This window comes from Emys orbicularis, chromosome 17 (assembly GCF_028017835.1).
Source record: "Emys orbicularis isolate rEmyOrb1 chromosome 17, rEmyOrb1.hap1, whole genome shotgun sequence".
Taxonomy (NCBI): Eukaryota; Metazoa; Chordata; order Testudines; family Emydidae; genus Emys; species Emys orbicularis.
The window spans coordinates 1,101,241-1,115,065 of NC_088699.1; the positions used below are offsets into that span (position 1 = coordinate 1,101,241).

The following is a 13,825-nucleotide window of genomic DNA, read 5'->3' on the forward strand; positions in this document are numbered from 1 at the left end:
CACTGATCCCTGTTTTCTACCAAGAGCAATGGGAGGCTGCAGGCAAGACTGTCCTTGCAGATCTGGTTTTGGAGCCTGCCAAGGATTTGAAGAGACCCCTGTAACCGGTAAGGGTAGGAAGGCTGGTTTTAAGACCTGGGTTCAAGCCCTGGCTCTGCCACAGACTCCCTGTGTAACCCAACAAGCCACAACTGAGGGGTCAGGTTGCGAAGCAATCCCCTGACTGAATGAGGAAGGCCAGCTGAGGAGGAAGGAGCTGGGTTGGAGCTATACAGCCAGGAAATTGGCAGCAGAAAGGCGGCTGCAGGGAAGGAGTTTGCAGTCTCTCCCTGGGAGAAGGGAGGTGTGTCTGGGGCTAGAGGCAAGTACCCTACAGTTACTCAGTGGGAGTGGGGAGTTTGGGCTGGCAAACGCAGAGAGGTAGGCAAGGCTCATGGAAAAAGCCACAAGGTATGAGGTAGGTCAGACTGACTGCCAATGAGAGGGCCCCTGAGCTGGGAACCAGAGTAGAGGGAGGGCCCGGGTCCCCCTACCAGCCACTGGAGAAGTGGCATGGTTTCAGCAGTAAAGGGAAGACTGCCATTTCATATGGAGGAACTTTGATACACACCCCCTGGAAGGGGGGAAACACATGGTGACTCGACTGGAGGGCCAAGTCATGAAAAGGGAGCCCCTTGAGTGGCAGACAGCAAGAGGACAATGGGAGAGACACTGCCGGAGGAGGGCATAATGCCTGGCCAGAGCTAATCCCCAGGACGGCCAAAAGAAAGCATCACTAGTGGTCAGTGCCCCCCTGGTGACACGCCCATATAAGTACCTGACTCGAAGGAGAGGTAACCTGTCAAGGAGCGTGACACCTCACATGCATCGGCTGTCTGTGTTACTCCGCTGTAATTCGGACTCCTGAACCTCACATGGATGGTATTTTCCTAAAACATAACCTTGTCTTATTGGTCAGCCCAGCAAGCTAAGAGCACAGTCACCAAATAAACATGCTGTCAGGTACAATCACTTCTTCTGACTAATCTACTTGTATTGGAGGTGCCTGAACTGACTTGCCCGCAGCACAGTACCTCCTTGGTAATGATTCATGGCAAGACTAACATGGAACTCAAGAGGGCATCTCTGTGGCCCCATTAGGTAACATTGCTACTCACAGCAAGTTGCCTCATTTGAACATTAACATGCAATGCAGAACCTGACCCTGCGGAACACACAGAGATTTAATGGTAACACTAGACAATAATCTAGTTCATGTGGCATGTCTGGGAGGTGAAATTCTGGGTTCCCTCTAATACCAGACATGTTGCAGACCTAGCACTCTTCAATAACTCGTGGCCTGCCCTGCAAGGAACACTGCCCCCTGTGGCCACAGCTCCATCGTGATGACTGTCACAGTTCTGAAACAGAGGCAGGATTTGGGTCCTGGGTGGGTTTTCAGGTGTTGACCGCACAGTCAGGGGAGGTGGCAGGAGGCTCGTCTGAAGGACAGCGATTTGGAGACACATTTTCATATTTGGGTTCCTCCTCAACAACAGCCTGTTCATTTGTTTCTAGGCTTCTGGCCTCTTCAAGACTTTCACTCTTCTTGGGGTCCCCTGTAACCCCATCTTCTCCTTCCTGAGCCACTAGTCTTTCAAATATAGGAGATGTGGGGATGAGAGGTTCTCTCTTCACGGGAACATCTATCTGGTGTCTATCTGTAAGGAGCGCAGGTGACTCACAGGGCTCCAGACCTGTTGTCTTGGAGCTGTCCTTGTGTGGAGGGGCTGGCTGGGGGAACAGGTCTCTGGAGTCCCTCTCTGGGCCCAGGGCCCTGCGGGGAGGTTTCTGGATGCTCTCAGTACTTTTCCTCACCATGGGCTCCTCCCTGAAAGCCCTTTTTACTCTCTGGAAGCTACCCAAACGTTTCAGTACAGCCTGAACTGTCCCCTCTCTGCTTCCATTGGCACTCTCATTGGGCTTGGAGGATTTCCCTGCTGTCCCCACAGTCACGTAAATGGTTGTGACATTCTGCTCCTTCCCCCTAACATCCAAAGTGTTTGGATTCAAAGCTGCCTCAAGGGCCTCGACTCTCTGGGCCACATGACTGCCACTGGACACTGCCATCCTGTGGCCTCCTGGGGTACCCCTGGGGGAGGGCCGGTGGCTATCCTCAGCCTCGGAGATGGGCTCTGGGTTTTCGTAACAGTCACCTGGCGACCCACCCTCCTGGGGCCCCTCCTCTGGGTCAGCATGGTGCTGGTGAGAGGCAAGTTTGGTGAGACCCCGGGGGGCTTTGGGCTTCCGAGTGGTATTTGGTGTCTCCATGGAACCTCTTTGATACTGAGGGCCAAATTTAGTTCCTTCTGCAAAAGACACGGAGGGCCTCTTGGCTCTGGCAATGCTGGACGTGCGGGGGATGGTGAAAGGCTGGGAGACGTCCTCGGAGTTAAATGCTGATGCGTCAGGAAATTCATGACACTTGGAGCTGCCTTCCTGAAGTTCAAAGCCTGCCACTGCAGGAACATCTGGAGAAGAAGGAAGGGAAGGGGGGTTAGGCTGCTTCTCCCTTGGCTACACAGGCTTCCAAGAACTAAGTCACCAGCACACCGACAGGCTTCTCCTTAGTTCAGGGCTCAAGGTTAGAGCATGTGGCCTTTATCCTCTTCACCATGACTGAGGGCTTCTAGGGACTAGAGTATCCAGAACTGGCACCATTTGTGTTGCACTGCCTTCTTTACTCCCAGACTTGATTCTAGATTTATGAGAGTGGATGGTGGGTAAAGGTGCTGAGTTAGGTTTTTACACACTGATGCCACAGGGAGCCCGGGGCAGGGGGGGGTGGGGGTGTCTTAACTGGGGCAGCCACGGAAGCACAAACAGCTGCAATGAGCTCTGAACTTATTTGAGGGAGTGAGTTGTAAAATAAGCACTTTTCTGAGGACATGTAGCTCTGGGACATACCATAGCATATTTCCATTTCACACTAAACTGATGGGAAGGCCAGAAACAGAGCTCAGCCTCCCTGTACGGAAAGGAAAATAAGGAACTAAAAATAATTGGTGCCTGTGTGTAACCCAAGTCCCTTGCAAATCCCTCCCCCAAGTACACATGGAATGAAATTCACCCTGAGCAAAGGGCCTCTGTCCCACTGGGAGGGAGAGTTGAAAATGAGCTTTAAGGAGATGGTGAAGCAACTGGGCAGCGTTACCTTCTCTGGCAGGGACACAGTAGGCTGGGCCCTCATCGTCCGTGTCAAAGGAGGAGGAGAAGGAGCTGTCTGAGGCCCAGGCAGCAGAAGGCGGTTCAATGAAGCTGGGATTGAAGGGAATCTCTGTGTCATGGTGGGAGACTGGAAGGGAAGCAAGACTATGAGGAAGAAGCAATCCAGCTCTCAGGATCACATGCTGGTCTACATGTGTTCTAGTCTGTACTGTACCAGGGATGTTCCATGGGGCAGTCACCTGGTATCTGGCTGGCACAGCTTGCTCGTTTGCAATGGCACTTACAATATAATATAATATAATGAATGGAGATATCCCATCTCCTAGAGCTGGAAGGGACCTTGAAAGGTCATCGAGTCCAGCCCCCAGCCTTCACTAGCAGGACCAAGTACTGATTTTGCCCCAGATCTCCCAGTGGCCCCCAAGGATTGAACTCACAACCCTGGGTTTAGCAGGCCAATGCTCAAACCAATGAGCTATCCCTCCCCCAAATACAAATGGAAAGAGATATAGTTCCTACCCTAAAGAACTCTGAAGACACAGACAAAGCAGGGCATAATAAAGAGTGCATCAATCAGGGATCAGTGCTAATAATCCTGTTCTTACCTGTGACTCGGGGGAGTTTGTAGCCACTCAGTGAGAGGCAAGGTAACATGGAGCTGAGATTTGCCAGCACCCCCTGCACATGATGTTTCATTCTGGAGACCGCATCACCATCAGCAACAGCCATCCTTGGAAAGAAAGAACAGAGATGTGTGGCAGAGATGACTGGCTTTCCAATTAAACAAAGCTCACTCCTGTCTTGCTGGGAAATGGAGTTGGAATCAGTTTGAGAGAAGCCTGCACATGTGGCAGCCCCATTTCTGACCAAGTCCTGCAACCTATCAGCTAATGCAGTTTGAGTCATGGGCTGATTTATCATGTATGCAGAGCTACATGAGTTAAAAAAGTAAAAGTAAAATGAAGTAACATCAAATTTTGAAGTAATTCCCTGTCAGGCAACAGAACCCAAGGAAGATGCTAATGACTCTTTATTTGTCTTGAGGCTAATTTTAACTGTCCAGAAAAGGTTCCTCTTGCTTCTAGGGCCTTTCAGAAGCAATGGGCCCAAGGCAGGTGGCTCTTCTCTTTGCCGCTACATTTCTACAGCACCTGACACTTTTCAGTAATACCTGTCTCTGGCATCCAACTGGCTGGTTCCACAGCAACAGCAACAGCAGGTGACACAGAGTAATAGGAGGAGTAATGGGATGAGAATGCCAGCTATCAGGGCTCCCTGGTGCTTTGATCCTGCATGGAGACACAGTGTGGAACACAGTGAAATTCTTACTTGGCTGGCAAGTTCAGAGCACTGGGAAAGCCATCCTGGAGGAAGGATCTCTGATCTGGGGGCCTGCCACAGTGGTCTCAGAATGTACTAAACAGATCCAGTCCTGTCCAAATCGTCCTATTCATACCGCTCCACATCGTAAGGACAGTTAGGGAACTCAGCCCAGACCCAGCTCGCAGAACCAGCACATCTTTTGGTATCTACAGAGAGACAGTCTCTGAGTGAGCCCCAGAGCTCTCACTCCTCATCCAGGAAGAAGCGGGAGCTCAGGACAGGCTAAGATGTGCTCAGTGCTGTTTGCTCCCGTATGCTCTTTCAACATAACACTGATGATACTACATTATAGGAGAGTGTATTTCCACCAGGCACAGCCCAGTTAGCAAAGCCATAAGCAAGATGGGGTGCTGATCTCACCACTCCCAACCAGGAATGTATCTGTACATTAAAGTCAAGTGGACCCTTATCCAGACACATTTTCTATGCTAAAGAGTCTTTGACTTACTATGGCACATTCAGGAACATAAGGAGTTGCTCTCAAAGATCAGACCTTGGGCCATCTATTCCAATTGTTTGCCTTCAGAAGAGGCCAGTGCGAGATGCTTCAGATGAAAGTGAAAGTCCTCCTACTGGCACTAACCAGTGTGGCCAGAATCACCCTTCCTAAGTCTCCTATTCAATTTCAAACTTTCCCCTGCAGTATTTTATTCAGATGCATTTCCACATTTTTTAGAACCTGGGTCCACACGGGGATGATAAAGTGAGTGTGAGTGCTTCTCCATAGTGCAATTATGTCCTTCAATCAACTGCTACAAACCAAGCAATTCTTGATCTACCTACAAACAAATGACTTTACAATCAAGGCTGGATCCATCTCTCTGCTGTAATTTCATGTGACAGACTCAGAGAAACACCTTCACTCTAAACATAGTTAACCATTTTAGTTCCACTCTGACATACTCCTGATGAATGCTATGGATGAAAATATCACCCTGTGCTACAGGATGGGAACAAGGACACAGGGACAGAAATATCAAAGGCCCAGAGCAAGATTAAAGGCTTGTGAGGCACAATGAGCTTCAAACATGTGGGCTCTGGTTTTTTGACTAACTTTGAATCCCAGTCCAACCTGTTGTGGTACTTGAATCTGGCATGATAGCTCCACTCAGCTACACAGGCTTGGACAGTGCAGAGGGGTTACAACAAGGAAACCAAAGCCACAGAAATGAGATAGGAAAGAGCTCATTTCCCTGATCTACAGAGACAGAGGAGAAGAGGAAAGGGAGTTTCCTGGAGGCTCGTGCTGCATGGCAGTAGAGGTACTGCATGACACTGTGCAGAGCATCTTTGCTGGGAACCAGCCTGCGTTATGGAGCCCAGAGGGCACCTTGGCTTCCACAGCAACCTTTGGTGTCTTGCATGGTTTATATTGGGGGAGAAGGAACCAATTCTCTGCTCTGGGCAGGAGAAAAGCTGGTTAATAGGGAATGAATGAAAAGGTGCAGTGCAGGATATCACTTACTGAGCACACAGTCCCCAGAGTGTGGGTGGCAGGGGCCCCTTGGACATCGGCAGGGGGAAGAACAGTTCGCTCCAAAAAAACCCTCTGGGCAGGTCTCATTGCAGCTGAGGGGAGAGACAGTAAGAAATGAAAAATGCTCGTTTGGAAACATCCCAGCCTCTGCCCACTGCAGCTCCCCTCGCTTTTACCTGGTGCCCCAATAGCCAGCCTGGCAGATACACTCCCCAGACACTGGATCACAGCTCCCATTAACACAGTCTGGACAGGTGAACCGGCATCCATCTCCAAATGTTCCAGCAGGGCAGGGTGCGTCACAGCTGCAAAGAGAGGGGAGAATCTGGCTACTGGCTCATGGAAGAGAGGCTGGCAATGCAGAGGGGCTGTAGCTTAGTCTGAGGGTCAGCAGCTCTGTCACGGTGTCACAGTGCAGAGCCTGCTTTACATTTGCACTGATATTAACGTTGTTCCACAGGGCCCTGACTTGTTCCTAATCCTACTTGAGGATGGGAACAGTGATCTGGTGGTTAGGGCACTAGAGTAGGACCCAGGAGTTCTGGGTTCTGTTCCTGGTTCTGACAGACTCCATGAGTGACTGTGGGAAAGACATTTAGCCCTTCTGTGCTTCAGCCCTTCTGTAAAATAGGGATAATCTTCCCTAACTCACCGAGGGGGAGGCTCAGATACTGAAGATACTACAGGAAAGGGACCCATAGACAAGCCTGTAAATATATACGGCTGATTGTGTTGTAGAGTCCTGCTGGGGATGCACGGGGCGTCTCTGACTTCAACAAGACAAGTATTGAATAGAGGTTGGTTGCTGTTGATTTTCACTGTTCTCTGGTATCACATCTGACGCCAGGATTTCTGCAGACAGCACGGAGAGAGACATCCCAGCGAGTCTGAACACTGCCTTGCTCTGCACACATTAGGCCAGATGGGAGGCTGTGCCACTGAACAGCTTGCTGGGTAATCTCCAACCAGAATCCCTAGCTCAAGTGTCCGACAGCTGTCCGTCTATCCATGGATAATCATCACACAGTGTCTAAGCTACCGTACTGTGAATGAAGCTTTCAGACAAATATTTTCTACTTTACGCTCAAGGAAACCTGAGGACAGAGGATGTCTGCTACAACAGAGAATTGAGCTCCACAAGGTAAACATCACACAGGAAAAGAGGGGTCCGTACCTGGGTCCTGTCTTGCCAGAGTCACAGTTCAAGCAAGCCCCTGTCTCTGGATGACAGGTCTCCCCTTTTCGGCAGCTGGGACACATCTGTGCACAGTTCTCCCCATGGTATCCAGGCGTGCACAGCTTCTTACAGAGGGTACCATTCCAGCCAGAGTCACATGCCAGGCAGAACCCATCCACAGGAGAGCAGGGCTGGCTCCGCTTGCAGTGCCCACAGCTGTACAGTCAGAGGTGTAAGGAACAATCAGCATCAGAGCTGGGGGAACAGCGGCCCCCACATCCCAAATCAAAAGAAATCGGGCAGAGAAACAGAACATGCTCCCACCAGCAACAGCCCTGGGAACAAAGCAATCTGCTCCCAAGAGCTCAGGTCGCTGACAGCCTGCACAGCCCTCCCATACCCCGGCCACAGTGCTTCCACACACACAGCAGTATGACAGAGGCATCAGTCCCCTTCTCTGAGACAGGTGTCCACTGCTGGCATTCCTCAGAGGTTTCCCTCTGTACAGCTGTGATATAGTCCCCGCTGAGCCTAAGTGACAATGGAGGCAGTTGCACCCTATGGAAACATCCTACAGAGTTTAATAGGAATGATAACATCCCATGAGGTCTTACTGGAATTTAACAGAGTTTTGAAGATATTACTCGAAAAACCTATAGAATGTAACGGAGAAAGAGATCCTCTCTGTAGGCCCTGAATCAGCCTACAGAAGAGCTATCTATAGTTTTCTACTAAAGTCTACAAGACTTTCCCATAGGGGGCAGTCCTGTGCCCCATTCCTCAGCTGATCACGGCCAGGCCTCCCTGGCCACTGGCTCAGGAAAGGCTCTCCCTCACCAGCCAGGAGACCAGCTCACAAAATAATATCTCCCCACACCCCTCCCAGAGTATGAATAGGGCAGCCAATCCAAACCCTAGCTGCCCCTTTCCTCTCAGTCCCTTTATATGCAACAGCTGCAGCCTACAGTCTAACAAGCATCAGCTGCCCACTCCCTGAACTCCTCCCAGTCTGGTCCTAGACTCTTGCATACCCAGCAGGGAACACAGGCTTCTGGGCATTGGCACTCCCTAGGCAGCCCAGATTTGTGCAGTCACCTTTGGGCACTATACCCTATCACAAGCACGCAGAGTGATATTCCTCTTACCTGTATCTGCACTGAGATCCGTAATAACCGACAGGACAGGGATCCCCACAGCTCCTGCCCTGATAGCCAGGGTTGCAGCTGCAATGCCCATCAAGAGGGTTGCAGTTCCCATGCAGGCAGTCACAATGATGTTGGCACAATGGCCCCCAAAACCCAGCCCTGCACTCACACCTGCCTGAGTCTTGGGCACAGGGTGAGAGGTGGCAGTTGCATCTCAAGCTGCATCTCCTGCCCCACCAGCCCTGGGTGCAGACGCACTGCCCTGAGACAGGGTCACAGTGGGAGCCGGCCACCCTGCACAGACACTGCTTCTTGCAGTTCGGTCCCCACCAGCCTGGCTCACAGTGGCAGGCTCCAGTGCGGGTGTTGCAGTGGCCATGAGGCCCACACTGGCATGGGAACTGGCAGAGCACTCCCCAGCGGTTGGCATTGCAAGTGCACTGGCCGCTCACAGGGTCACACTTCCCATTGGGATGGCATGAACAGCTCTTCTTGCAGTCCGAGCCCCAGTACTGGTCAGGGCAGCCTACAAAGGGAACAAGACAGATAACAGATCGCAACAGGCAGGAGTACAGGAGTCTCTGTGCCACAGGGAGGAGAGCAATCTGGCAATGGGTCTGGTATTCTTTCCCTAGGGGGCGTTGTAAGCCATGGAAGGGCACAGGCTGGTAGACCCTTGTAGGTCCTATGCTGCAGGGAGACTAAGGAGTGGGGACTACCAAAGAGACACCCCACACCCAACTGGGAGGAGACATCAGAGCAGCATGCCCCAAACACTGGCTCTGCTGTGCTGTAACCTGTGGATGTAACTGCTAGTGCTCATGGATGGGCCAGGGGCTGCTGGGCACTTGGAGCACTTAACTGTGACCATGTGCCATCATGCTGGGACCTCTGGCCTGGGCTCACCTCCTGGGACCCAGCCAACGTCCTGGTGGGTGCAGTGAGCACTGTGTCACAGATGGAGTCTCTGGGATCACAGGGGATTCTCTGTATGTCTAAGGGTGAGAGTCTGCCCTGCCCCCTCCATGCCCATACTCACGGGAGTTGCAGTTGGCTCCAAAGAAACCAGGTTTGCAGAGGCAGATCCCAGGTCTCACACACACTTCATCCACCTTGCAAGCATCCTCCCCTTCACATAGCGCTGTCAACAGCAGGACAAGCTAATCAGGAGCCAGGCTCCCCCAGCACCAGGCCGCTGGCAGGCACATAGCCAGGGAGAGGAAGTGCAGATAGGCTGAGCACCAGCAGCTTCTCCAGAGCCGTCAGGGGCCAAGGCCCTTTGGCCTCCAGCTCCTTGTCCCCGTGGATTTGGATCAGTGACCTAGCCTGTCAGTGACTCCATTTACACATCAGCACCCCCATGTGCCCTCATGTGTGGGCTCCAGAGAGAGGTGGGGGATTCTGCTCCAAGCCCTGTGGTGCCTGGGACACAATCTGCTCCAACTGGCCCCAGCCTTCAGCCAGGAAGTTGAGACTGAGGCTAGAAATGGCCAATACCTAGAATACCTTGAGACTGAGGCTAGAAATAACCTACAGGTGATGGCTTCTGGGAGGCTTTTTGAGGAGAAATGGCTGCCTCACATCCTATGGAGTGAACAGCTCATGCAGCACTTAGATGCTGGGATGATGGGCTCTGTAGCAAATCCTGAGGGGAGGGTCATTTGAGCAAGGGTTAAAGGGATGGGGGCGGAAAGCAGCATGGCTCCCCTTTTCTGTGAAGAGCAAATGGGAGGTTCCCCCCACCTCTCCCCAGCTTGGGAAAGCAGCTCTCCCACCGGCATGGCTGGTGCTCTGAGTGCTCCCCTCCTACTTCAGCCTACATTAATCCTGCACATGGGCGCAGCTGGACAGATGCGATAAGGCACAAAGCTGCACTTCACGAGAGGCCTTATAGCTCTGCAACCCTTGCCTTGGTTTGCATCATGCCCCAGCAGAATATTCTGCACCTGAAATGAACACCCTTCAGCCTCTAGGGAAGAAGCAGGAAGTGGAAATGAGGTATAGCCAGGGGGCCACAAATAGCTCCCCCATCCCCCAGAAGCTCCTGTAGATAGCTCAGTGCAGCCAGGGCATAACTTTAGTACTATGCATAAGGTTTAAGCCCCCCTCACTCTCACTTTCCCACAATATCGTTGGACTCTGAGCAACAAAGAACTGAGATACAGGAAATGCACACCAAACAGCCTGAAACGGGCTGGTCAAAATGACAAAGGCATGAGATGTAAAGCCACTGATGACTCACCAGCTGTGCATTCCCTGCCTTCCTGTTTCCAACCTGGGCAGCATACCAGACCTGCAGAGAGGCTGGGGAGGGGAGAGATCCATTAGCATAGGAGCAGGGTGCTGGGCAGCAAGGGCTCATGAAAGGGGCAATATACTGGTGTGGAGATAACGCTCCTATGTTTGCATTAAAGCCCATATTATCTAGGAGGAACTAAGGATCAGCCAGAAGCACCTCTCCCAAGGTTCAGCCTGGAACATGCTGAAGGATGGGCATGCTTTTGGAGGCATTGCCCTGGGAAGGACACCAGAGGAACGGGAGGAAGTCATGGGCAGGCTGCAGGACTAAGGCTGTCCTGACTGGTTCTGTCAGTACTGTCTCCCTGTGCTTAAGGAGACACCCAGTGTTTGCAGCTTATTTTTATAGGAGTCATGCAAGTCTTTAGATTCTTTCACCTGCTGGTAGCAGCCAGTTGCATAGGGGCCACCAAGTAATAAAAAGAACAGGAGTACTTGTGGCACCTTGGAGACTAACAAATTTATTTGAGCATAAGCTTTCGTGGGCTACAGCCCACTTCTTCGGATGCATAGAATGGAACATATATTGAGGGGATATATATACACATACAGAGAGCATGAAAAGGTGGGAGTTGTCTTACCAACTCTGAGAGGCCAATTAAGTAAGAGAAAAAAACCTTTTGAAGTGATAATCAAGATAGCCCAGTACAGACAGTTTGATAAGAAGTGTGAGAATACTTACAAGGGGAGATAGATTCAATGTTTGTAATGGCTCAGCCATTCCCAGTCTCTATCTATCTCCCCATGTAAGTATTCTCACACTTCTTATCGAACTATCTGTACTGAGCTATCTTGATTATCACTTCAAATTTTTTTTTTCCACATACTTAATTGGCCTCTCAGAGTTGGTAAGACAACTCCCACCTTTTCATGCTCTCTGTATGTGTATATATATCCCCTCAATATATGTTTCACTCTATATGCATCCGAAGAAGTGGGCTGTAGCCCACGAAAGCTTATGCTCAAATAAATGTGTTAGTCTCTAAGGTGCCACAAGTACTCCTGTTCTTTTTGCGGACACAGACTAACACGGCTGCTACTCTGAAACAAGTAATAAAAGACTCTCCACGATGGTCGAGACAATACCACGATGGTCGAGAAAGAGGGAACCAGGGCCAGAAGGCAGGGACTACAGGAGGCTTCTGCAGGTAGGCTCCTACTGAGTTCACAGAACAGAGCAATCCCAGGCAAAGAAATCAGGCAGCTCTAGGCCCTTTTTGTTTGATGGATAATATCTAACTCATAGTATGTAACAGAGAGTGGTGTTAGGGAGCTGGATTTGCCTCAGTTCCACAGACTCATGAATACTGTGATACCATAAGGTTAGTTTTATGTAGTTACAGTTAAAAACTCTAAAAACCATGGCAGTACTCTGCCTTCTCACCACATGGTCGCCTGGTGCTTTCTGGGCTTTAATTGCTGTCTGTGTTAGATAGTGAACTCCTTGGGACAGGGACTGTCTCACTCTCTCTGTGCAGCACTAAGCATATTGACGCCACCTGAGATATAACAGACTAAAAACTAAACCTACCCACACATTCAGCTATCTCTGTGCTATTAAACAAACCCACACCTCTGCCTGCATCATCCCTCTCACACACCAACGGATTTATAACTGCTATTAAATACACACTACTCTGCACATGTGATCCCTCTCTCCCACACACACAGACAGAGCTATCCCTGTTATTAAACAGTCCTCTGCCTGTGTGATCCCTGTCTCTCACACACACACAGAGCTATTACTGTGTCATTCACCAAACACGCATTTCTATGTGATCCCCTCGCCGCACACACAGCTATCTCTGTGCTATTAAACAAGAATATTTTCCTTGTGCAGTTACACTCTCTTGCAGAGAGCTCTATGCTGCCACACACCCATTCCCTTTTATCCCTGGGCCATACAGTTCCAGTTCAGGGAGCTTATTCTATTGAGTATGTTAGTCAAAAGATGACAGTGAATTAATCTCTGCTGCAGATTTATTTCTTCTCGCCCTGTTGTGGGAAGGGAGCGCTGAGATGGGTATGGAGCGAAAGGGGAAGGTGGGCAAAGAAAGGTATCGGGCACCTACCTGGTAGCCTTGCAAACATTCTTCCCATTAGGGTCCAGCTCTTGAGCAGAGCTCCCAATCCATGGCCAGAAATGGAGACAAAAGAGTAACAACAGCAGCTGCGCCATCTCGGTCTGGATACTGGGTGCTGCTGGCCACAAGGGGCTTCCAAGCCAAGGCGTGGGCAGTATGCAGCTTTCTTGTCCGTTGGTTGGTTCTGTCTGTCTGTCTTCCTCTCAGTTTCTGCCTCACCCTCTCTTTGGCCTCAAGTTTCCTCCTTGCCTTTTCCTGAGGAAATGCAGGAGGCGAAAAAATCCCTCACATCCAAGGAGCCAGAAGGGGTGGGAAGGGAAGTGGGGGCAGGGCAAACGCTATATCCCACCGCTCCCTGCAGGGTAGAAACAGGGGAGCCCTTAGAGCCAGCGTCATGGTGAGGAAAGTTACTTGCTGCTGGCAAAGCCCAATAGCTGCCACAGCAGCAATAAGAGGGACAAAGCCAAGCTCCCCACCCCCCACCCCCAAACACCATCTCAGCCTGCCCCCCATCCACTCCACCGAGTATCATGTTCCCTACCCCCATCTCCTCACATCCCAGCCACCCCCCACACCACGGCAGACCCCACCTCTCCCACTTCATGCCTTCCCGCAGCTGGCCCTGGGGCTGGCGCAGCACATGAAATCAGTGTGTTGCCGGGCTCCAGTGCCCTATGGGCTCTGGTGGGGACTGCTCTCCTTGGCAAGATGAAGAGCTGCCAGAGCAGAGCACGCCCCAGTTCTGCCCTTTAACTAGCAGGAGCCAGTCTGCGGAAAGCCCAGAGCACGGACCGGAGCGTTTCCGGCAAACGGCCCTCCGGCTGTCTCCCAGGCGCTTTCTGTCAGCATTTTCACAGGAAACACCTTTTTCCTGCATGGTGACCTGGAGGAGGTCAGGAGGTTCATTCAGTCCATGGGGAGACTCCTAGCTACAAGGGGAGGAGGGAGGGCAGGGCACTTCCAGGCGCTGGCCTGGACTTTTACCTCCTCACAGAGCAGGAGCCGAGGGAACAACAAATCCAAACAACCAAAACCAGCTCTATCCCAGCATAGT

General features: G+C 51.2%; 1 protein-coding gene across 1 annotated transcript; it reads right to left on the minus strand.

Moving 5' to 3' along the window:
- Window positions 1–1,205: 1,205 nt before the first annotated feature.
- SCARF1 (scavenger receptor class F member 1) lies at window positions 1,206–12,866 on the minus strand. The gene is made up of 11 exons (XM_065418342.1): window positions 12,760–12,866; window positions 10,632–10,693; window positions 9,429–9,530; window positions 8,390–8,915; window positions 7,242–7,460; window positions 6,244–6,372; window positions 6,056–6,159; window positions 4,379–4,496; window positions 3,813–3,937; window positions 3,194–3,334; window positions 1,206–2,510 (listed from the first exon to the last, which is right to left on the minus strand). Exons 1-11 carry the CDS (start codon window positions 12,864–12,866, stop codon window positions 1,438–1,440), a joined length of 2,706 nt encoding a protein of 901 aa, XP_065274414.1. The 3' UTR covers window positions 1,206–1,437.
- Window positions 12,867–13,825: the final 959 nt, after the last annotated feature.